This window comes from Rhineura floridana, chromosome 19 (genome assembly GCF_030035675.1).
Source record: "Rhineura floridana isolate rRhiFlo1 chromosome 19, rRhiFlo1.hap2, whole genome shotgun sequence".
Taxonomy (NCBI): Eukaryota; Metazoa; Chordata; class Lepidosauria; order Squamata; family Rhineuridae; genus Rhineura; species Rhineura floridana.
Window position 1 is genome coordinate 25,670,911 of NC_084498.1, and position 21,303 is coordinate 25,692,213.

The 21,303-nt window shown below is 52.7% G+C and overlaps 2 protein-coding genes across 6 annotated transcripts; one reads left to right on the forward strand and one right to left on the reverse strand.

Moving 5' to 3' along the window:
• Positions 1 to 113: 113 nt before the first annotated feature.
• CCDC157 (coiled-coil domain containing 157) lies at positions 114 to 12,008 on the forward strand. 5 transcript variants are annotated; one of them, XM_061602387.1, is made up of 11 exons: positions 114 to 159; positions 1,629 to 1,937; positions 2,693 to 2,864; positions 3,800 to 4,502; positions 5,844 to 5,921; positions 6,814 to 7,004; positions 7,571 to 7,747; positions 7,988 to 8,156; positions 8,926 to 9,065; positions 10,422 to 10,501; positions 10,624 to 12,008. In XM_061602387.1, exons 2-11 carry the CDS (start codon positions 1,690 to 1,692, stop codon positions 10,919 to 10,921), a joined length of 2,256 nt encoding a protein of 751 aa, XP_061458371.1. In that variant the 5' UTR covers positions 114 to 159; positions 1,629 to 1,689; the 3' UTR covers positions 10,922 to 12,008. The 5 variants fall into 5 exon arrangements, with proteins under 5 accessions (XP_061458371.1, XP_061458370.1, XP_061458373.1 ...); XM_061602386.1 differs by lacking the exon at positions 114 to 159 and adding an exon at positions 221 to 324; XM_061602389.1 differs by lacking the exon at positions 114 to 159 and adding an exon at positions 221 to 324 and having other exon boundaries at positions 3,803 to 4,502.
• A 1,188-nt stretch (positions 12,009 to 13,196) lies between these two features.
• On the reverse strand, positions 13,197 to 20,407 carry RNF215 (ring finger protein 215). Its single transcript, XM_061602391.1, has 10 exons — positions 19,699 to 20,407; positions 18,395 to 18,523; positions 17,541 to 17,612; positions 17,323 to 17,408; positions 16,336 to 16,390; positions 15,640 to 15,744; positions 15,355 to 15,471; positions 15,124 to 15,252; positions 14,231 to 14,333; positions 13,197 to 13,794 (listed from the first exon to the last, which is right to left on the reverse strand). The coding sequence occupies exons 1-10, from the start codon at positions 20,029 to 20,031 to the stop codon at positions 13,772 to 13,774; spliced, it is 1,152 nt and encodes a 383-aa protein (XP_061458375.1). The 5' UTR covers positions 20,032 to 20,407; the 3' UTR covers positions 13,197 to 13,771.
• Between the last annotated feature and the right edge of the window lie 896 nt (positions 20,408 to 21,303).

A 21,303-nucleotide genomic window follows, 5' to 3' on the forward strand; every position in this document is an offset into this window, starting at 1 on the left:
AGTATTTCACTCTGGACAGATTTTTTTTTTGACACCGCACAAAATGCGTCGAGGTGCAGCATGTTAGAATAAATCTTGCCTCGTTCTCTCATTCCTTCCCTAAAATGGTTCCTCTGCTCCTTCCACGTATCAAATGACAACCGAACGTTCTAAAGAAACGTGAGCTTTCTTATCTCTACAGACAAGTTTGGAGGGGGGGCTTGTTTGGCGGTTCCAAGGGGGCGGAGCTTGGGAGGAGGCGCCTGGGAAGCTTTCGGCGTTGCCATGGCAGCGGAGACCTGGCAAGAGAGGAAGAGCCCGGCTGCCGTGGCGGCTGTTTGGCAGGTGGATCTTTTTTTATTTTTATTTTGGGGAGGGGGCATCTTGGCATTAGGGATCCACTCCCACCCTGCGCTGCTGGTGCCTATCTTTGCTAGCCAGCCTATGCGCCCCCAATCAGGACCCCTCCTTCTTCATCCCGCTCCCCTCCCTCCATCAACACCTATTGGTGGAGACCCCGCCAATCAAAGTTGCTGCTCAGACTTCTGGGGCTAAGGGTGGCTCTTTTAAGGGCATTTTAGCCAGAGGCTCTCTGACCATGTGCAGAGTGCATTACTTTCCCCATCCCCAAAAAGGCAGGCAGGGTTAGGTTAGAGCTGCTGCTGCAATCCTAGTACATCTTATTTAGGATTTGTAATAAATGCTCTCGTATACACAATTTCCTGGGAGTCAACCTCACTGAATGCTTCCTAATATAAAGCGTATGTGATATAAGACAGTTTTATATATATATAAGGTTAGGAGAATTGCATTGATTTTATGAAGTGGCATTTCTGCCAAATTCTGTTTTAAGAGGTTGCTTCTTCAGGCTGCAAGACACCGTGCACATTGACCAGGGAGTAAATAAGTTAATTGTGCCTACCTAACAAGATTGTTGTTGAGGTGACTGACAAGCTTATGCATTTGTTATACGGTTTTAAAGTACTGGAGAAAAAGAACAGCGTTTATTAGGGAAATGTCTTTCTTTATGCCAGTGCAGGCTTTAGTTGCCCACAATTTCTTTGCTTGCACAGTCTTAGCTGTAGCGACACCTGTTTATTGTGTCTAGTCTCGGTGGAACTAGATGTTTGGCACCAGGGTTAAACCTGAGATCCCCAGGGGATGTTGAGCAGCCATAAAAAAGCTGGGCCATGGGGTGGAACCTTTTTCCACCCGAGAGCCACACTCCCTCTTGGGGAACCTGCCAGGGGCCACGTGCCTGTGGTGGGCAGCACTAGAGGCATAAGTGGTCAGAGCAGTGACTGCGACCTTCACAGAGGATGCTGCGCGCAAAAGCTAGCACTTCCCGCGCACATCTCTCTCCAATTCAGACGAGCAAGAGGCATAATCAGGGACACCTTCCAGCCAGGCTAAAGCATTTGAGAGAGGTGCAGAATCACAAGGACCTGATGAGGAGGCCTGGAGGGAGGCATTTGGCCCCTGGCCCTAAGATCCCCCACCCTTGCCGTACAGTAAAGGCATGATTTACAGGGAACACATGAGAGGTGCTTCACCTTATTGCCGCTTTCCCCCTGCAAATTCCCTCAGTTGTTTTCTCCCTGCCTTGCCTAGCCGGGGCAGGCAGGTGGTTACTCTTGTGTCTTCCCCAGGAACATCTATTCTAAGCCCCAGGCACTCTGCCAGTTGGTGGAATGACATCTGCTTGGCAACATGGCAAGTTTGCTGCTTAACCAAAACTGCATGGACAGCTTGCAGAAGGACATCACCGATCTGCAAGGGACTGTCATCAGTGTGTTCTCCCGAGCTGGGGCTGTGCGATATCCCTCCTGGAAGTTTCCTGATAAGGTGTCCTGTGACCTGGACCTAGTTGCTTTGCTAGAGCGTTACGACTTTGCTGAGAATGACCCCGAATTGACCCATCATTCCCATGTGATTCTTCTGGAACTAGTTATTGACAGGTGAGGGCAGGTCCGGTGTCTGTGGGCTGATTCCTGGTTGTCTTCTGAGCAGCCCCGCACTTGGATATTAGCCGTGCCGGACTTGCTTTTGTGGAAACATGCGTACAAGCAGGTTTGAATTGGAGTACCGTAGTCCATTCTATGTGGCTCTGTCTCTGAAGTGGGAGGGCCATAGCTTGGTGGAAGAGCATCTACTTTGCATGCAGCAGACCCCAAGTTCAATCCCCAGCATCTCCAGGGCTTGGGATGTCCCGTGTCTGAAACCCTGGAGAGCGGCTGCCGGTCAGTGTAGACAGCTAGATGGGCCAACGGTCTGACTCAGTCTAAGGCCGCTTCCTATGTTATAAGACTGTCTGGAAAGTTCACCTGACCATAACACAGAAATTGTAAATAAGGCAGATGCGTTTGTATAGGTGCGCTGCAATTCTAATCCAAACCATGGTTTTGCGGAGTGGGTTAACTCCCCCCATGCCACTTTCCCAATTGAAACCGACCTCCTAAAGCTGACATTTGCCCATCGAAGCAAAATATTCAGGTGCCGTACCTCCATGTTTTGCCCCATAAGGAAAACTGAAGCTTGGGACAAGATTTCTACCAGGAAAACAGAGGAGGGGGAATGGTTGCTGTTTTTAATATATTTGGTCTGTTACTGTTGGCTGCTTTAGGCTTCCTTCTGGAAGGGAAAACGGGGTTCATATGCTGAAAATAAAATGAAGACATTTTATGAAGATAAATTTCCTTTCTGTCCTCCAAAGGCTGCTGTTGCTGCTTCAGAGCTTCACCAGATACACGGAGAACCTAATCAGTGAACAAGCCGTGCCCCCATCCAGGGCGACAGGACCTTGCATGTCTATCGGGCTGGCAGTGAAGAAATATTGGAACAGCATGCTGAAACTGGGAGCCATCTACCAACAGCTGGCGGCTGAGGTAGGCTATCTAGGAAGGCTCCCTGCAAGCTTTCATCTGGTCACGTACAGCCAGATACACCCTGTGTGGTTTTCTTCCGTGCATTCTCCTCTGGATTTCCGCAGGTTTGCAAGCAGCGGGAAAGATCCCATGCAAATCTGAGAGATTAAAAAGGCACAAGGGGAAGCTGTTTCTGGAAGACACAGGCCTGTCTCTCCTGATGTTGCTGGACTCCAACTCCCATCATCCCTGACCATTGGCCTTGCTGGCTAGGGCTGATGTGAGTTGGAGTCCAACAACATCTGGAGGGCCACAGGCTCCCCACCCCTGCTTCGTTGCTTAAAAGCGTTGGTCACACTGTTATATCATTTTAACAAGAAACGAAATACGCAGACGAGCCCAATATCTAAAAGCTCCTTGAGTTTAAAGGTAGAGTAAATATCTTTAAATAAACAAAACAATTTCTGCTGTCAACATTTGCTGAGATGGTATTCTTTGAATCTTTGGGCTTGTAAATACCTTCATAATAAGGGAAGAGAAGAATTATGATTCGCTACCCTAGGATGTAGCGACGGTCACCAACTTGGATGGCCTTAAAAGGGGTTTAGGCTCAATTTGTGGCGGACTAGGCTATCAGTGGCTTCTAGCCCTGGTGGTATGTCTCTGGATACCAGTTGCTGGGAATCGCAGGAGGGGAGAGTGCTCTTGCACTCATGTCCCTCTTGCTGACATCTGGTCTGCTCTGGTGAGAACAGGATTGCTGGACTAGATGGGCCTTTGCTTTAATCGAGCAGGTCTTTTACGTTTCTGTGTTTCTTATGTTCTTAGCATCAAGCTATGTTTGTACAGTGTGATCTTGGCACGTGCCCAAATGTTTGCCCCCACAAGTCCTCATGGGATCCCCCCAGAATAAATAAACTGGAAAGTTAACACCTTCCTTTCTCTTTCACGCCTAGAAGAATCACAGTAAAGAAGATGCTTCCAGCGTGAATAGTTCCTTACAGGTAGTAAAAGCTGAACGTTTACAAAGCTGCTCCTCAGAGCAATCGGAGTCAGATATGACTTTACTGAGTTTCCGATCTTCCCCGTTAACCTTATCGGCCAGCAGCAGGTTGCTGGACAGTTGCCCCGTTGTCCCCTCCGAGGCAAAGTCGCCTCCTAGTGTCCCCAAGCCTGTCCGCAGCATCCACTGTCAGACTGTCGAGTCGTCCCTGGTGCCTTGCGATGCGTGCGAGAGGGCCCAGGTCAGCCTCCGGGAAGTGGGCAGCGCCATAATCAATATCTGCAACAGCCAGAACCTCCCATCATCTCTGAGCAGGTTCCTCAAGATGGTTGAGGAGACCCTCGGTCACAAGCCCCTCACAGCCATAGACATAAGCTACTGGGCATCCGAGCAGAGCAAAGACCTCTCCCGGATCAACAAACACCTCCGAACACTGATGGAGCTCATCAACCCTCTGAAGGGGGAGCTGGAAGAGTCCGAGAAGGAGAAGGACGAGCTGAGGAGGCAGCTGGAGACCTTTGGCAGCCGCCTTCAGAAGGAAAAAGAGGACCAAGAGCAAGTGAGGAAGGAGGCGGAGTTGTCGTTTGAAAAAAAGAATGCAGAGAGCTTGCAGCTGGTGGCCACTCTGGAGAAGGACAAGGAGGACCTCCAGAGCAGTGAATATCCTCTCCCGTCTCTTTTGTTAAACCAGGGTTCACATCCACCTCAACCATCATGGCTTCCAGTGGCAGCTGGCGGCTCGATGTCAGTGGGGCAGTGGAATCTGCTCCTGGTTTTAGTGTGAACTTTCAAGGAGCTGTCCAAGGTGGACAACTAAAAGTCAGTCTAAAACCCGGAGTGGATTCCACTGTCCCGCCGGCATGGAGCCGCCAGCCGCCACTGATGGCTTAAGGAATCCTGGGAACTGGAGTTTATCCCTCGTAGAGCTACAATTCCCACGCACCCTTAATAAACTGCAGTTTCCAGGATTCTTTGCCGGGGGTGGGGGAGCCATGGGCTTTCAATGTGCGGCGTAGATGTGACACCAGTCGTTCCCCAAACGTTTTGATACCAGGGGCCCTTTGAAAAAGATGCATCTGTGTTTCTGGATCAGCTTGTGAAACAACAGGTTGTCATTCTCGTACCACCGGCAGGATAACCCAGTCAGTAGCACCTCATCTTTGCCTAGTCTGTCAGGGCCCAACCGGGGGGGGGGGCTGTGCTCTTGGGCCACAGTGATGCGGCTGGGATTACCTGGCACGTGCCGCTTGTATCGTAACCTGTACTCAAATTCCAGGGGTCTGGGGAGCGATGGTCCCCTTACCTTTAGCGATGCCCTCCTTTGCTACTGTTGTGCAATGCCTGTGGGGGAGGGTATGGCTTGATCAAAATTGGAGAGGGGGGAATCGGGGGATGGGCTTGTGCGTTCATCAGGGTACCTTAAGCTGCCTTCTGTGAGCACATAAGGGGTCACCAACCAGGTTCAGTCCCCAGCATCTCCAAGCAGCGCTTGGAGACACTCCCTGCCTGGAACCCTGGAGAGCTGCTCCCAGTCAGTGTAGACAGTACTGAGCTGGATGGACCAGTGGTATGACTTGGTATAGGAGGTAGATGTTTTCTTGCAGAAGGGCCATAGCTCCGAGGCAGAGTGTCGGCCTTGCATGCAGAAGGTCCCAGGTTCAATTCCCAACATCTCCAGGCAGGGCTGAGAGAGACCCCTGCCTGAAACCCTGAAAAACTGCTGCCGGTCCGTGTAGACAGTACTGAGCTAGATGGATCTGCGGTCTGACTCAGTGTAAGGTGGCTTCCTAGGTACCTCTCCGTATTGATTATAAATGCACGTGCGCACAGAAGCTGAGACACACAGACTGTCTGTTCCAAGAGAGTCCATTTAGCCAACCTCTAATGGATTGTGGTCCATTACTCATGCAGAGGGAGAACTGGATGGCCCTTTCGGAGGGCTTCCTAGGTTCCTCCACGGTCAATGCTGAACCGCGCCGTTCGTTCACTTCTTCTAGGGGCTGCCGTCTTCAAGCAGAACGTCTCCGCCTTGAAAGGGAAGCTGCAGCTGCAGGAGGGCACCATCCAAGAACTGGGTAAGAAGAACGCCGAGTAGCGCTGACATAGGACGTCTGAAGGTTAAAAACATTCCGCCTGCGTTGTCTTGTTGCTTTCCCTACAACCCCCCCAATGGTAGGGCATCGCATTTATGCCCATATTGCAGACTGGAGGGTGGGGAGACTGAGGCTGAGAGGGGATGGCTGGCCGAAGTGGTCTGCAGCAGGGGAGGGGGACCTTTTTCCAGCCCCAGGGCCGCATCCCCTCATGAGCAGCATCCCAGTGGGCGGATGGCGCCCATTGGGGCTGGTGGGGCGGAAGGCAGGGAGGCCCAAGCAGCAGTTGGAGCCAATGACTGGCAGAGCCAACTCCTTTGAGTTTTGTCCCCATCCGCCTCCTCCCCGCAGAGTTCTACAGGGGTCAACACTGAGACTGAAGATGAGGATGCTCAGGCAGGGACACCCCCCTGGACTAGTTGTAAGTAGGCAGGCAGGCGGGGGCCAGCTGACAGCAGACTGAGCTTGGTGGGACAGCACCCAAAGACGTGATAGCTAAAGATTCCACACTGCTGCAATAGAGGGTTTGGCAAGAGCTCGTTTCCAAACCTGAGATTTTTTGCCAACCAGCGCCTGCAGGTCATTGTAATACTGTATTTGGTCTGTATACCACTTTGTGATACTTTATCCAAACATGCGGTTTATAAATACATAAATAAATAAATGCCAGGCAGAGAAGTGACTTCTGGAATGCCAAAAGGTTCCCCAACCTTGCTCTGTTGACGAGGAGTTCCACAGGGCTAAAGGCTCGGCTGCTGGTCAAGGCCAGCTGAACTTCACGGGCATGTGGGAGCCCCAGTCTGAACCTAATCTGAAACAACCCACCCCACCCTTGTGCGGTCTGGTGCTCCTTGAGCTGTTGTGCCTTCCGCAGAGCGAGCCAAGAGCGATCTGCTGCAGGAGATGAGGGTGAAGATGGTGGACAAGGCTGAAGCGAGCAAGCTGGAAGACCAGCTGGAGGTCCTTACTAGTCAACTGGAGAGCGCCAAGCAGCAGCTGAACTGGGCCAGCACTGAGCTTGAGAAGGAGAAGGCCAAAGTGGAGAGCATGCTCCGGCACAAAGAGGTGTGGCTGGGGCAGTGGCCAAGATAACCTCCTGCCTTGGGCTAAGGCTGCGTACGCACCATAGCTCAGTGGTAGAGCGTCTGCCTTGCGTGCAGAAGGCCCCAGGTTCAGTCCCTGACATCTCCAGGTAGGGCTGGGAATGTCTCTGTCTAAAACCCTGGAGAGCTACTGCCAGCCAGAGTAGGGCCTTTTTAGTGGTGGCTGAAAGCACCTTGGACAGGGCCTTGAAAGCTTGGACTAAAACCCAGAGCGGATTCACTGCCCCACGGGCTTCGGAGCCGTCAGTCTTCGCTGTGTGCATGGTGTGTATGCGGCATAAGTCAGGGGTGTGGGACCTGAGACCCTCCCAGATATTATTGGACTCCAACTCCCAGCGGCCAGCACGGAGAGGGAGATGGGGTGGACTTCCATTCCGTGTTGCAGTGACACAGCAAAACAGACCTCAAAATACAGACAAGGGTGCCACCCCAGCAGTTATGGCCTGCCCCTTCAGTGTGACGGGGCGGCCTATTCAAGCTTCCAGCCTTTGCATCTGAACTAACTAGTCTCTCCCTCTTGTGCTGAAGTCCCTGCAGGCCAAGCAACGAGCTCTAATGCAGCAGTTGGATAATCTGGACCAGGAATGTGAGCAGCTGAGGACCGGCCTGGCTGATGGGGAGGAGGACCGGTACATGATGAAGGAGCGGCTCAAGGAGATGCAGGAGGAGAAGTGGGAGATCCAACGCCAGCTGGAGGCCCAGCAGGTTTGTAGGAAGGGGCTGGAGTAGACATCTCACGGGCTTGAGGTCCAGGCCACGCTTCCCCAGCACAGGAGAACTAATTATGCCAAGAAGGATGAGTATCTGGCGGCCCATAGGCCTTAGGCTTCATCTCCCCAAGGGACTTCCAGGCCAGCTTTCGGAAGCAGTCTCAATCTGACCTGTGGCTGTAGCCTCCAGGGAGCGCCAAGAGGTTTCACTGCCCCCATTCCTGTCTCAATGCAGAAGCTGACCGAGCAAGCACAGCAGGAGAAGCTGAGCTTGGAGCAGTCTGCGTCTGAGCTGCGAAGGACCATCTCCGAGCTGGGAGACCTGATCCAGGAGATGAAGGAGAGGGAGAGGCTCTTGGTGTCCTTCCCAGACCTTCACATCCCAGTCGAGACGCAGTTTGAAAGTAAGGACTTTTGAGGTGCCAAGCGAAGGGATGTTCTCCCGTGCTAGCACCCGTGGGGGGTGGCAGAGGAGGGGAAGGGATTGAAAGTTGCACTTAAGAATTTAAGAAGAGCTTCCTGGATCAAGGGAAAGGCAGCAGCTCACCAAATGATCCAAAGAGAAGCCAACAGCCCTCTCCCCTTCTGTGATTCCCAGCAACTGGCATTCAGAGGCCTATTGCCTCCGACAGCGGAGGTACAACACGGCCATCATGGCTAGTAGCTACCAGTAGCCTGATCCTCCATGAATTCATGGTTCCTATGACTGTTCTTCCTAACTGTTAGAGCCATACTAGAGAGGTGGTGGGCTCTCCAACACTGTAGGCATTCAAGAGGCAGCTGGACAGCCACCTGTCAGGAATGCTTTGATTTGGATTCCTGCATTGAGCAGGAGGTTGGACTAGATGGCCTTAAAGGCCTCATCCAACTCTACTATTCTATGATTTTATGAATTCAGTCCAACTCCCTTTTCAAGCCATCCAAGCCTGCGGCCATCACTCCATCCTGTGGCAATTCTTCCCTTTTCTTATCAGGAAGGTATTTACAGGCCCAAAGTTTTAAACAATGCTTTACCTTCCATGAACGAGCTGAAAGGGACGGCTGGGAGAAGGGGCTGCTCAGTCAAGGGGCCGGCCGCCTCTCACTCGCCATCCCTTTCCGCACTCCGGCTCTGCAATGCCCATCCCATGCCCACTGGGTTTGACCCTCTGGCTCTACCGCCCTCCTCCGCAGGCACCGGGAACGTCATGGAGGACATTTGTAAGCAGCTCCAGGCCAACAACATCCGCATCAGCATCCTGGAGGAAGAGAACTCGCGTCTCCGGGCAGCGGTGGCCAGAGTGAAAGAGGCGGCACAGCAGGAAGGGCCAAAGGTAGCGTCAAAGTGGGAGGCTTTCGCCAGGGCGCAGCCCATGGCGACCGGTGGCTTGGACAGGAGAAGACAGTGGGTGCAGGGGGGGAGGGGGAAAGAGTATCGCTCCCCAGCAGCGCGTCGCAGGAGTAGTGTATCCTTTGGGTGGAAGAGAAGTACTGGAGGCGCCTTTGTAATGTCTGTTTATTTACAAATGCACACGCAAGGCGCAGTGGAAGCAATCAGGCTCCTGTAGCCGACGGCACCACTTTGTCCTATTAAGGGCGCTTCCATTCCATCCGCTCTAGCTGTTTCCCCTGCCCGCTACTCTGATTGTAGTTGTCTGTCCCCTGATGTGTCTCTGTGTGGTATCCCAAAACCTGGGGAGAAATTCCAGACCATTGAGGGCCACAGTAGTGTAGTGGCAAATTTAGAAGTGCGGGGTCCCTTCATGTTAGTCACAGACATATCCCCCCTTTTTTGCTGTGGTGTTGAGAATGAAATCCTTGTTAATGCCTTGTCGCACAACAACAGAGGTCCCTAGGAGCCAATCAGCACGACAGAGGAGTGTGTTAGTTACTGAGAAGAGTCTTCTCAGAGGCTGACTCACCTCCTTTTACTCTGATTGGCTCCAATCAGCAGGAAAGGATGAGGAAGTGTGTTAGGAGACTCTTCTCATGGCTAACACACTCCCCTTTCATCCTGTCGGAGACATAGAGACTCTGCTGGGACCCTGTCTAAGACCCCCCCCAAGACCCTGGATGAGTACACCCCTAGAGGACCATCCAGATCCTATCCATGAGACCCTGAGCACCCAAGCGGCTGCTAAGTAGGCCAAACTCATCGTGACAAGCCCATCCGCAACACTCAAGAACAGCCAGCGTCCACAAAGAGCCACATTCCCTTGTGGGCACCCTGCCAACAGTGGGCAAGGCCCGAGACAGAAAGGGGGCAGAGCAACTAATATAGATTTTGCCTTTGTGCAGTAAGCTAGTTTCTGCACACACTTTGCACATGCCTCTCTGTCTTCCATCCAGGGAAGCAAGAGGCATTATCAGAGCTTGAACTAGGGAAGCTACACAAAACCACTCAAAGGTAGGGCCAGCGAGGGACCTGGCTGGGGGGAAGAGTCCCAAGGGCTAGACAGAGAGGGTTAGAGGGTCACTCTTGGCCCCCAAGGCCTGAGCTTCTCCACTCCAGCTTCTGAGTCTGGTAGGTGGGGTTTTGGTCTTCCTTCCCAAGCGTCGGCACCCTCTCCCAGAACACTCCCTGGAAGGAAAACGTCGTCATGCTTTCTGCAAGCTGTGGCCATGTGTCAACAGAGGTGCCGTCCAACCTTATGCTCTCGGAACTTAATACAGAATCCCTCTCTCCGTAGCTTCTTCCTCCAACCCAGCTGTGGAGTCAGTCCGTCTCCAGAAGCGGTTATGAACAGACTGGGACGTACCCTCCCACGGGGTGAGTGGCCCGGTTTGAAGCCTTCTCCCCTCCCCACGCAACAGAGGGAGGGCTTTGGGACAAGTTGTGTGAACAGCGAAGGGCCCTGCCTCAGTGGCTTCTTGGTTCTGCCCCTTCCACAGGCATCCAGTGCAAGCAGGCGCCCAGGGAGCGGCGCTGAGGCCTCCTACCAATCCCGCCAGCGCGGAAAGCGCCTCCCAAAACAGGTCACGGAGCCACCGCGCTAGCCCCAGGGACGGCTCTGCCTTCCGAAGGACTCTTAGCAGCCAGCTGTCAAAGCCACCGTCGGGAGAGGCTGTCCGGAAGGCGGTGTTCACCTTTGCCTGCGAGGACCCAGCCATCAGCGCCTATGTCCGGGCAAAAGGGAGAGGCAGAGCCCTGGGCCACCCGCACCGTTGCACCCGGAACCACCAGAAATAAAAGCCCTCAACAGAATGTGTCCAGAGGGTGGCTAAAATTGCAAAGCAGAGGCAGGTGTGGGGACTGGTGGTCAAAAGGAGCCAAGAGGCTGGACCACATGAGACCAAGAAGCTCACCTCATCATCTCTCCTTCCCCCAAAATCATTGGTTTAATACTGTTGTAGTGCTCCTCTGGTCATCGCAAAGGCCATCAAAGACTTTACAGGGTAGTTGCTGAGGTCACGAAGCCAGGGAGGGAGGAATTCAGCAGGGCCTCTGATGTTCCGCCAAAGGTGCTGGGTGTCTTATGCCCCCCTCTGACCAGTGTCGTGTGATACACACAACGGAGAGAGCCCAGATTACAAAACAAGCACCACAGTGTAGGGAACTGGGATTCAATTAAAAAAAAAATAGCACTTGCCTGCCCTTTCCAATCAGATTACAGTTTGTAAAGACCAGAAGGAAAGAGGAGAATGGGATCAGCCCCTTCCCCTGAAATTCAGGCAGTTCTGACCTGCTGTGGGAGGCAGCCACCCGGCGTGGATCCTGCCCTCTTGAATGGAGCAGGGAGGAGGACAAGAGTCTCTGAGTGAGACTGGACCTCCCAAGGCGGACTGGGGAGGTGGGGTGAGCTCCTCAGTAACATGCGTCTCTGCGGAAGAACTTGGTTATAGGACAGTGACCTTTGGGAGGGCTGGCGGCCAGCAGGCCCTCTCTCCAGTTAAGGTAACTTCTGCAATAAAGTCTCTTCCAGATCTTACAAGCCCACTCCGGGGCTCCTGTTTTCCAGCAGTGGCGGATGGGATCCTCGGATAAGGAGCAACGCAGCCCAGGATCCCCTCTATCCTCTGCAGGAAATTAAAGTATCATTGTAGTGTCAGTGTTCCAATTTGTCTTAGTTCATTTTCTACCACCCTCCCACCCCCCTCTAAGTGGAAAGAGAAATACCACTACTGACAGTCCTGCTGAAAGTAATTTTTTTCCTTTGACCTTGGGGAGAATCAAAGACGTTTTGTCTTAACTTGGGTGAAAAAGGCTGAGAGGATTCCAGACAAGCACATACCCATAAAAGAGAAGAAGAGTAAATTGAAATGGGGTGCAACATTTGGGGAATCAAAGTGTTACTTTAAAAAAAAAAGTTTCTAGCCCTTATGGCTGCAAATAGAGGCTTGGATTAAGCCCTTGCCAGCCACGTCCACTGCCTGCTCCTGCCGTTGAGGTAAGACTTCCTAGAATTATTTCTTTCAAGATTTTATGTCTCACCCTTCAGGAAAGCAGGGTGGCTTCCACTAATTAAAATTCTAGACATAAATAAAAACAATACATTGTACAACAAAACTTTGACATCAGTCAATAAATCTGGGACAACAAAGCCTAGACTATGATGCAGGGGGATCAGACCCTTTCCTAACTACCATAGCCTGCCTTTTAAAAGGAAGCAAGGCTCAGTGGCGCTCCTTCAGGGATTCCAGTGAACTTAAGCCACCACTGAGAAGGCCCTGTGCCGGAAATTCCCAAACGGGGGAACTGTGAGTGTGCCATGCTTCAAAAGCTCTCAGGAGCCCACAGCACCCCTTCAGAGGAGATCTATTGCTGTGTCTCCATACGATTCACTGATCTGGCCCTCTCGCCTCCCAGTTAGACTTGATTGGATCATTGACTCACTCCAGCTACAACAATGGAGCAATCTTCCCCGTCCTCTGAGGATGCTGCATGTTGGATCAGTACAGGAGGGATTTGCTTTGGGTCTGCATCCTTGGCAGGAGGCAAACCCAGGATAGCAGCTCAGGCAGAAACACAAGGGACCAGGCTCCTAAAACTATGAATAGAAACATTTTCAGGTTTGGGAACTGTCACGCATACAAGGGACTGCAGCTTCCCAAAGAAGCGGGAAATGCTTCTCGGCTTTATCCCCCGCTGATGACACTTTGTGCAATGAGACAGTAATCTGGAGCAGGAATGCCTCCGATGAGCTGAAAAAGAGCCTTAGGTGTCTGGGAGAGGCAGCAGGCCTGACCACTGAGGTTATAAAAGGCTTTTAAAGAAACAGCATCTTGAATTCTTTGAAATAGAAGCCCTGAAATGCAGCTCCATTCGGCCAGCACTCAGAACCGTTCCCTGCCTCACTTGGGAGATTCCTGATGCCTCCCCCAGGTTGTCAGGGACCCTTTCACCTCCAGGCGGCCCCAAAGTAAACTGTGCCCACTCGAGACCTTTCCATTCCTGAGGGGGCGAAGGAGGCAGCTGAGCGGTCTAGGCAGGGAAGCCGCAGGATGATGATGGAACACGGCAGGCACAGGTTTCTCCTTGCATGGGCGTTTTTGTGGCTTTATTAATACAGGTGGCTTTATACACACCCCGACGGTGCACACAGTGCTGTGACACCGTTGCTTGGGCCCAGCACTCCCATTCAGCCCTTCTCTCTAATAAGTTAGTATAAATAAGCAAGCGCTTCAAATCCTCCCCCACCCCACCCTCAGTCCTAAGCCAAGTGAAGCCTCCTCCGATCAGGAACAGCACAGCGCCCCCGCCCCTTCCACGGTGGCAAAACAAGGTACAAGCAGAGAGGGCCTCACCCCTACCTCACCTCACCTACAGGTTCATGCAGCACAGATGCTCCAAAGGACACATCAAAAGTGCAATGGATTCAGCCTGGCGCAGAGATGCACAAGTAGGCCCGAGGACAGACAAACACGTTATTTGACACACACGCACACACACAGGCACACTTCCCATCTCGAAGGAGCCCAGAGTGCTGAGAGTGTTGTTTTCCTCTTGTTCCAAGCAGCCATCAAGGCATCAAAAGGCTCTGGCAAAGTCTCTCCCATGGAGCGCAGGCAGATCAATCCACAAGGACACGCCACCAGTGGGCTAGCTGTCTTGATAACAGTTTCCTGGGCAGGACAGAAAAAGAAGAGAGGAGAGGGCATTTTACTAGAAGCGCGGGGATCCCAGGGCCACGGTGCTTGTTGGCAGGGTAACATTCCTACTCCTGAGTAAGGAACAGCAGCGGAAACGTGCCGGCGTTTGCTGATTCGTCCCAGGTCCAGAACGGGAATGAACCCAGCGAATACAGCCAGTATCTGCTGTCATTGCTTTCAGTCCCCAGACAGTACACAATAGCTGAAACGTTGTGCTTCCTTTGTGCTGAAAGGAATGGGGTGGAATAACGTCATGGCAACCTAATTTATGTAATTCATTATTACGTAATAATCCATTACCCATCCCAGCTCCTACACACAGACGGCTGGTGAAAAGCACAGTAGGGATTCAAAGCAGGGAATGGGACTCCAGGCTGCCCTCGCGGTGGATGGGAAAAGGGGGGCTTACCTAAAATATTGTGTTTGCAGAGAGGGCAGGTCTGCTGCAGGAGAAGCCATGGATCTACGCAGTCTCGGTGAAACTCGTGCAGGCACGGCAGCACCCGGAGACACTGTTGGGCAGGTAGAGAGAGCTGTGGTGAGGGTTCACCAACCAGCACTTTGCTCCCTCTAGAGCCTGGGGGTACTCAGCCCACCGCAGAGCAGGGAGTCAGACTAATTCCATCCTCCAGGTATGTAGGAGGACCTCCAGGCTCTGTTCCAAACAGCTCAACCCGTAGAGGAAAAGGCAAGAGTCTCAAAAAAACAAACCCAGCTCCCGTTTGAAAGGAAGAACCTGCCGTTTGGGGAGCAAAATGACATCTACATATTAAGCACGGCTATTACCCAATTACAGAATCTTACAAGTTGGTTAATTGTCAGGGTTTGTTGATCCCTCTTGGGGCAGAACTGTAGCTCAGTGGTGGAGCCCATGTTTTACATGCAGAAAAGTCTGGGTTCACTTCCCAGCAAATTGAGTCCAAGCGATCAGGTGGCCTCCACCAACCTGCTCCCTTCCAGCAGTTTTGGACTCCAGTTCCATCAGCCCTGGCCAGCATGGCCGGCACTTAGGGATGATGGGAGTTGTAGTCCAAGAAACATCTGGAAGGCCGAACATTTCCCAGCCCTGGTATAAGGCCAACTTTCTTGGGCGTTGCTCAGCGACCCAGGTTCAACCCCCAGCATCTCAAGGTAGGACTGGGAATGTCTCCTGCCTGAAACCCTGGAGAGCTGCTGCTGGTCAGTGTTGATGACACTGAACTTAACAGTCCAGTGGTCTGACTCCGTCTAAGGCAGCTTCCTTGGTACCTGATTCTTTTTTTCTTTTTTTTTTTACAATAATTTTTATTCAAATTTTCAAACCTGATTCTTGTGGAAGCGGTCCAAGCAGATGGCGCAGCTGTCAATCTCGTGAGCCCAGCTCTTGCCGGGGTGATAGCGCCGGGTCTTCAGCGCCGACAGCCTTTGCGTGATGTGCTGCTTGAGATCAAACTACAGGAGGAAAGTCCAGGGTGAGCCCATGCCTGCAGGCCAACGCCGCGTTCTTCCTGCCAAGGGCGAGCGAGGCAGAGGCAGAGCGGAGAGCAGGCTCACCTCAGAGTCCTGGTCCAGCTGGCCGTGCCGGGACTGCCGCTGTGCCTGCATGATCACGCCTGTGCACAGGATCAAGGCGATGAGCAGGATGGCGTTCCACAGCTGCTGGAGGTACTTCTGCGAGGAGAGAGAGACACACACCCATTTAAGAAGTGCAGCCCATCACACACTATGATTCTAGGTTGGGGGGCCTCCAAAATGCCTGCCTCACAGCCCTCTATCAGCTCAGCTACAGTGCAGTACAGGTTAAACACCCACCACTTTCACCCAGCCGGGAAAACAAACCTGGACTCTCGAGCTGTTCTCTCCTGTGCAGATGACTCCCTGCCACTCTCCATAAAGGCCACCGCGGGAGAGGCCACAGGTGGACCACAGAGTCAGTGTCACCCCCTTACAAAAGCGGAAAAAACGAGAGAGAAAGGGCTTTTCAGGCTGAGGCCTGGAGATCGAAACAGATATAAGGGAACATCCGGCATGCAAGAGGGTGGACCTCAAAGACCACACGCAGGGGCGGCTGGTGCTCACTTGGACTGGTGGGGCGGAAGGCAGGGAACCCCAACGGTAGGAAGGGCCACAGCCAATGACAGGCGGAGCTACCTAATTTTCGTTTGGTCTCCATCTCCCTCCCTCCCAAGTTCTACAAGGGCAGCGCTGAGACTGCGGCGGAGGAAGCCGGCAGGCAGGGCCACCCCTGGACTGGTTGTAAGTAGGAAGGCAGGCAGGTGAGGGTTGATTCAGCTTGGTGGGCCAGTGCCCCATTCACCGCAAAGGACAAGCCTCCACCGTCCACCCTCAAATGCAGGGGGTTTATCAAAGACCCGTCCACGAACTTGCCACACAGCAGCTCTCGCCACAGCGAGAGCCGGGCATCTGTTGCGCCTGGCGATGCCAATGATCAACAAGGGAGAACCAGGGACCCAAATTTAGACTATGCAAACTGTCCGGCTGGGGGGAACCCCTCGCCCCTCAGCAATTACATACCACATTCTCCAGCAACACTGCTTGATACGTTATCTTTGCTGTGGCCCGAAGACCTCTGCGGGCAAAAAGGGGGGGGAGGAGAAAAAGGTAATGTTTAGATCAGGGATTGCCAACATGTGCCCTAGGGGCACCACTGCATCCACCAGTACCTCCTAAGAGGCCCACGAACAGTCTCAGTAAATAACCCCTGAAAAACCCACAATGCACAAGTGACTACTTGCGCTTCCTGCTCAGCTCTCGTTCACTCTGCCTCTCCTACACGGAACACGCCCCTTTAAGCATGCACACATTTCACTGGATGCCAGAACTAGGCGCCCACCCTCCCTTCTGTTCCAAGCAGAGGAGAGGTGCAAAGAGCTCCTCTCTGTAAGCGAACGTGGCTGTGATAGATGGAGGTGCCTTTTCCTCCAAAATGGGGTGGCACGCCCGTACTCTTATGTGGTTCTGCTCTTTTCAATGCAGCAGCCATTTTGTGACTGACGCCCGTGGCACTCTCTCAAAACTCCAAACATGCCTTCCTGGCCCTAAAAGGTTGGCGCCCCCTGCCTTAAGGACTGTCTGCTTCCATGCATCTCCTCCTGTGAGCTCCATTCGACATCAGAGGTCCTTCTCCATGCCTTCCCATCAACTGAAGGGTTAAGCCGGACCTTCTCCACTGTAGGCCCCCCCAGCTGTGGAGATGCCTTTCCCCAAGGGAGCCTGCCTGGCCCCCATCCTTAATCAGCTTTTTTGCTTGGCTAAACATGGGTCTTCCAGAAAGATGGCAGCAGCTGCGGCTGCGACTGGGCAATAAAACCCTTTTGCCTATTACATTTGTCATTTTGCTGCTTTACCTCTTTTAATGTAGCAACATTCTCAACTGTTGCTAATTTGGATTCTTCGAAGAACTAAAAACAAATATTTACAGGCCTGCCTGAGCTGGCAACGGAAACCTCACGACGGACCACCTGCCCTCCTGTTCCCTCCACCACTCCCAGCTGTTCTCACCGCAGCAGCGCTCCGAGGAGTTTGGTAACGTTTTCCGAGGTCTGGACGATGATCACTGGCTTTGAGAGAACCTGGGAGATATCCAGCTGCAGCGGGGAGGAGGAAAAGAAGGGGTCAAGTTGGGCCACTGGCAGGGCAAACTCCTCCAGATTGTCCATCCTCCCGAGAGCCCACCCATCAGCCTCAGAGGGGCAATGGAGAGGAAGGATGTTGCTTACCTCTCGGATCGCGTTCTGATTCAGTGCAAGGATGAGCAAAGCAGAAGCCCCTAAGACAAGCGCCCGTTTCATCTGCAGAGGAAGAAACCGCAGAGAAAAGGCATTAGATCTGTGACAAGGATCTTTACCTATTCGGGCCTTGGGACCCTCCCAGGTCATACTCCCTCCCCCTAGGACACATGTGTGAGTTCAGGTGTGTAGAAATCTCAGATATATGTGCGGCTAGAATTAGTGCAGGGCTTCCCAAATTCTTTTCCCCATGGACCACTTGAAAATTGCTGATGGTCTCGGTGGACCACTGCGAGTCGCTGTGATTTTTATCCCTTCCTTTGTTTCTTACGTTGTATTACAACGTGCATCCCGTAGAATCCAAATTGTAATACAATTAAATACAATATAAGAAGCAAAAGAAGCAATAAAAATACAATTAAAAACATTATTATTATTATTATTATTAGAATTTATTACACATCCCTCATCCTAATTTTAAAACATAAATTTTAAAACATATAATTAAAAACAGTTAAAAACCACCTAAACAGACATGCCACGGACCACCTGAATGGGTGGTAGCCCCTGAATTAGGGAATTCCAACAAGACCAAAAACATTTGTCCCGTGACCAGAGCAGAAATCAATCCAGCAAAAATGCTCTGTCTTCACTGTTGCTTCCAGTCTGCAAACAATACGAAAGTCTCCCTGCTCCAAACCCTGGAGAGCAGTTGCAAGTCAGTGTGGACAATACTGACCTAGATGCACCAACGGCCTGACTCGGCAGAAGGCAGCTTCCTCTGCCCCCACCCCTAAAAGAAGCCAGCTGGGTCACATCAGCAGGAGGAAAGATGGCAGACTCACCTTGTTGACCACCGCAGTGGTGAAGGACTCTTCCTTGCCGCCACGCAGGATCTCCGCCTGTTCCTCGCCCACGGGGACAACGCCAATCCAGCTATCGTCATCCTGCAGGTTGGGATCGGCATCCCCTACCTGGAGAAGGAGTTTGGCACCCTAATTTAGTGTCTGTAGCCCACATCTACCACCAGCTCCCAAGGAGGGGAAGCTTCCCTTTAGAGGGAGCACTGCAGCTCACTTGGTAGAGGACCTGCCTTGCATGCAGAAGGTCCCACATTCAATCCCGGTAAGGCTAGGAGAGAAGGTAGTCTGAAAGCCTGGAGAGCCGTTTGCCAGTCAGCGCAGACAAATACCAAGCCGGCTCACTTGTTTCCAGACTTTTCCCCCCATGGACCACTTGAAAATTGCTGAGGGTCTTGGAGGACCACTTCTGAATTTTTCTGCCTCTTGTAGCGATTGTAATGCGCCGTGCTAGACGCTGTACGATTTTTAATTGTATTTTTACAAACGCTCTGTGGACTGCCTGAATGAAGCCCGTGGATCACAGGTGGTCAATGGGCCACTGTTTGGGAACCTCTGATCTCTAGACCATTCTTCCTTGGTCACCCCAGACTCCAGAGGCCACAGTTTTGTTTTTGCAGGAAAGAGGGGCCACCCTGGTAAGGACAAGGGGTGGGCGAGAGGAGGAAGGGGGTCAAGCAGGCCTTTACAGTTGTCACTTGATTGACAGAGATGAAGATCCCCCTGGGGAGGGGTGGCGAATTAATGGGAAACCGCTCTGGTGCGGGAATCCCTGCAGGAATGTGACTTAATTGATGGGAGGGAGGAGAGACAGAGAAAGAACAGGCGTCCCCAGAGAGGCTATTTAATGGGAGGGATCAGGGGGGTCCCAGCAGACTTTGGAGGGTTACCAGCACTAAATTGGGGTGGGGAGTGAATGCCTGTAGGACTGTGACTTAACTTACGGGGGGGGCAGGGTGTCCCGGAGAAGGTATTTAGTGCGAGGGTTCAGGGACGGGGTCCCCAGCAGACTTTGGAGGGTCGCCAGCACTTAACTGTGGGGGAGGGAATAGAGGGGAATTCACCTGGGAAAGGGACCTAGCCATTTGATTTTGGGGGTGCGGGGGGAAATAAGGAGACCCCACACTTGGAGGGTGGGGATATTAATGACCGGGGGGGTGTCTCGTTGCAGATCTTGCTGGGTGTATGTGGGCGTGGGGGGGTCGCCATTTGATTGACAGCGAAGGGAAGACCCCCCCTCCCCACGGGGAAGGGGGTCACCCGGATGGGGTGCGACGGGGGGCGCTCACCAGGACGAGGCTGCCCCGGATCGCGGCTTCCGCCTCCTCCTCTTCCTCCTCCTGCCGCTGCTCCCGTTGCCGGCGCGGCGGCGCCTCCCTCTCCCTCTCCCGGCCGGGCCTGCCCAGCAGCGCGCCCTGCAGCGTATAGCCGGCGCCTCCCTCGGCCTCGTCCCGCCGCTGCTCTTCGGGCGGCAAGAGGAGCACCTCCACCTGCGCCTGCCTGGCCGCCGCGGCCGCCGACGACACCAGGAGGCCCCCCAAGTGGCCCAGCAGGCAGGAGAGCAGCACCGGCGGAGCCCGCCCGGCCGCGCCCGGACCAGCCGCCGCCGCCGCCGCCATCATCGCAGCCAGGCAGAGGCCCGCCTCCGCCAGCCTCGCAGGAGGAAGGGGAGGCGGAGAGCAGGAGGGACGGCCGCCCGGCGGGGGGTCGAGCCAGGCTGGACCGGCGGGCGGCCTCCCCGGGAGGAAGCCCCGAAAGGCCGGTGCAGCTTGCTCCCGGGTCAGGGTGGGGATGGCGGGCTTCACGGAGCACGGCCCTCTCTGCGTCTGCTCCGGAGGAAGCCCCGCAGAATTCAGAGGGACTTACTGTCCGGGAAAGGATGGCAGTCTTAGCAGCAGCGTCCTACGTGGGTCTACGCAGAAGTAAGCCCCATGGGGTTCCTATTGGGAGAAAGGGCGGGATAGAAATCTACTACTACTACTACTACTACTACTACTAATACAGGCTGCTGGGACTTAAACTCAGTTAAAGTACGTGGAGGGCGGCCGACTCACAGCGCAGCCCTGTTTATAACTACGAGAAAGTAAGCCCTGTAGAGTTCAATGGCACTTGGTCTCAGGTGACGCACGCAGGGTAGCCTAAAACGACGTGTGGTCTACTCGAAAATAAGTCCTCAAGGGGGCTCCCCCCCAGGGAAGTGGGTACCTGGGGTTTTAACTTGCCTAATTCTGTCTGCGTCGCTTCATATTCTATTGCCTGACTCCAATTCTGATTGGGAATGATTTTGATTTGGTTTGCCTTGTTTACTCTGGAAACCTCTTTGGAATCTTTCATCTGGTGAAATGCAGTCTTAAATAAAATAGGGGTTTGTAGCCCCATTAGCTACATTGTGAGTAAACATGCATTGTTAAATCTCATTGGGTCAAGTGGGGCTTATTTTTCTTTGTATATGCGTCTATTTCCCCACTTTGGGACTCATGCCTATTACTGCAAGGCTCTGTAAACATTCCCCAGTGTATCTCTGAGTATTTGGTTATTTGCAAATTTTGTCTCAGAAGCTCAGTGTCCAGGTATCAGTATTGACCTTTCCTGTGACATGCATTTTAAATGGCCCCTTTCTCCCATTCCTTTCCACTCCACCGAAAACAATCAATAAATTGACCCAAGTAACAGAAGCTTCATACTGTATTGATTAAAACCTGCCAATATTATATAATATAAAGTGCTGTGTGTATATGTGTATGACAGACAGAGTCAGAGAGACACACACAGAAAGACTACGAAACTAACAAGAGCCTGTCTGGAAGTCAGATGAGCACTCCCAAAACAATGAAGTGGACTGTGTTGTTTGAAGATGCAATAAGCGGAAGTGAGAGAATGAAGGTTAAAGAGTT

What these genes read in the sequence shown, in the direction of transcription:
- RNF215 (XM_061602391.1), bottom strand. Translation starts at nt 20,031, where the DNA reads ATGATGGCGGCGGCGGCGGCGGCTGGTCCGGGCGCGGCCGGGCGGGCT. An exon ending in CCACTGCGGTGGTCAACAAG is followed by an intron (nt 17,613 to 18,394) that starts GTGAGTCTGCCA and finishes CTTCCTCTGCAG; the next exon opens with ATGAAACGGGCGCTTGTCTT. An exon ending in ATCAGAACGCGATCCGAGAG is followed by an intron (nt 17,409 to 17,540) that starts GTAAGCAACATC and finishes TCCCCGCTGCAG; the next exon opens with CTGGATATCTCCCAGGTTCT.
- CCDC157 (XM_061602387.1), top strand. Translation starts at nt 1,690, where the DNA reads ATGGCAAGTTTGCTGCTTAACCAAAACTGCATGGACAGCTTGCAGAAG. An exon ending in GGGCACCATCCAAGAACTGG is followed by an intron (nt 5,922 to 6,813) that starts GTAAGAAGAACG and finishes TGCCTTCCGCAG; the next exon opens with AGCGAGCCAAGAGCGATCTG. An exon ending in GCATGCTCCGGCACAAAGAG is followed by an intron (nt 7,005 to 7,570) that starts GTGTGGCTGGGG and finishes CTTGTGCTGAAG; the next exon opens with TCCCTGCAGGCCAAGCAACG.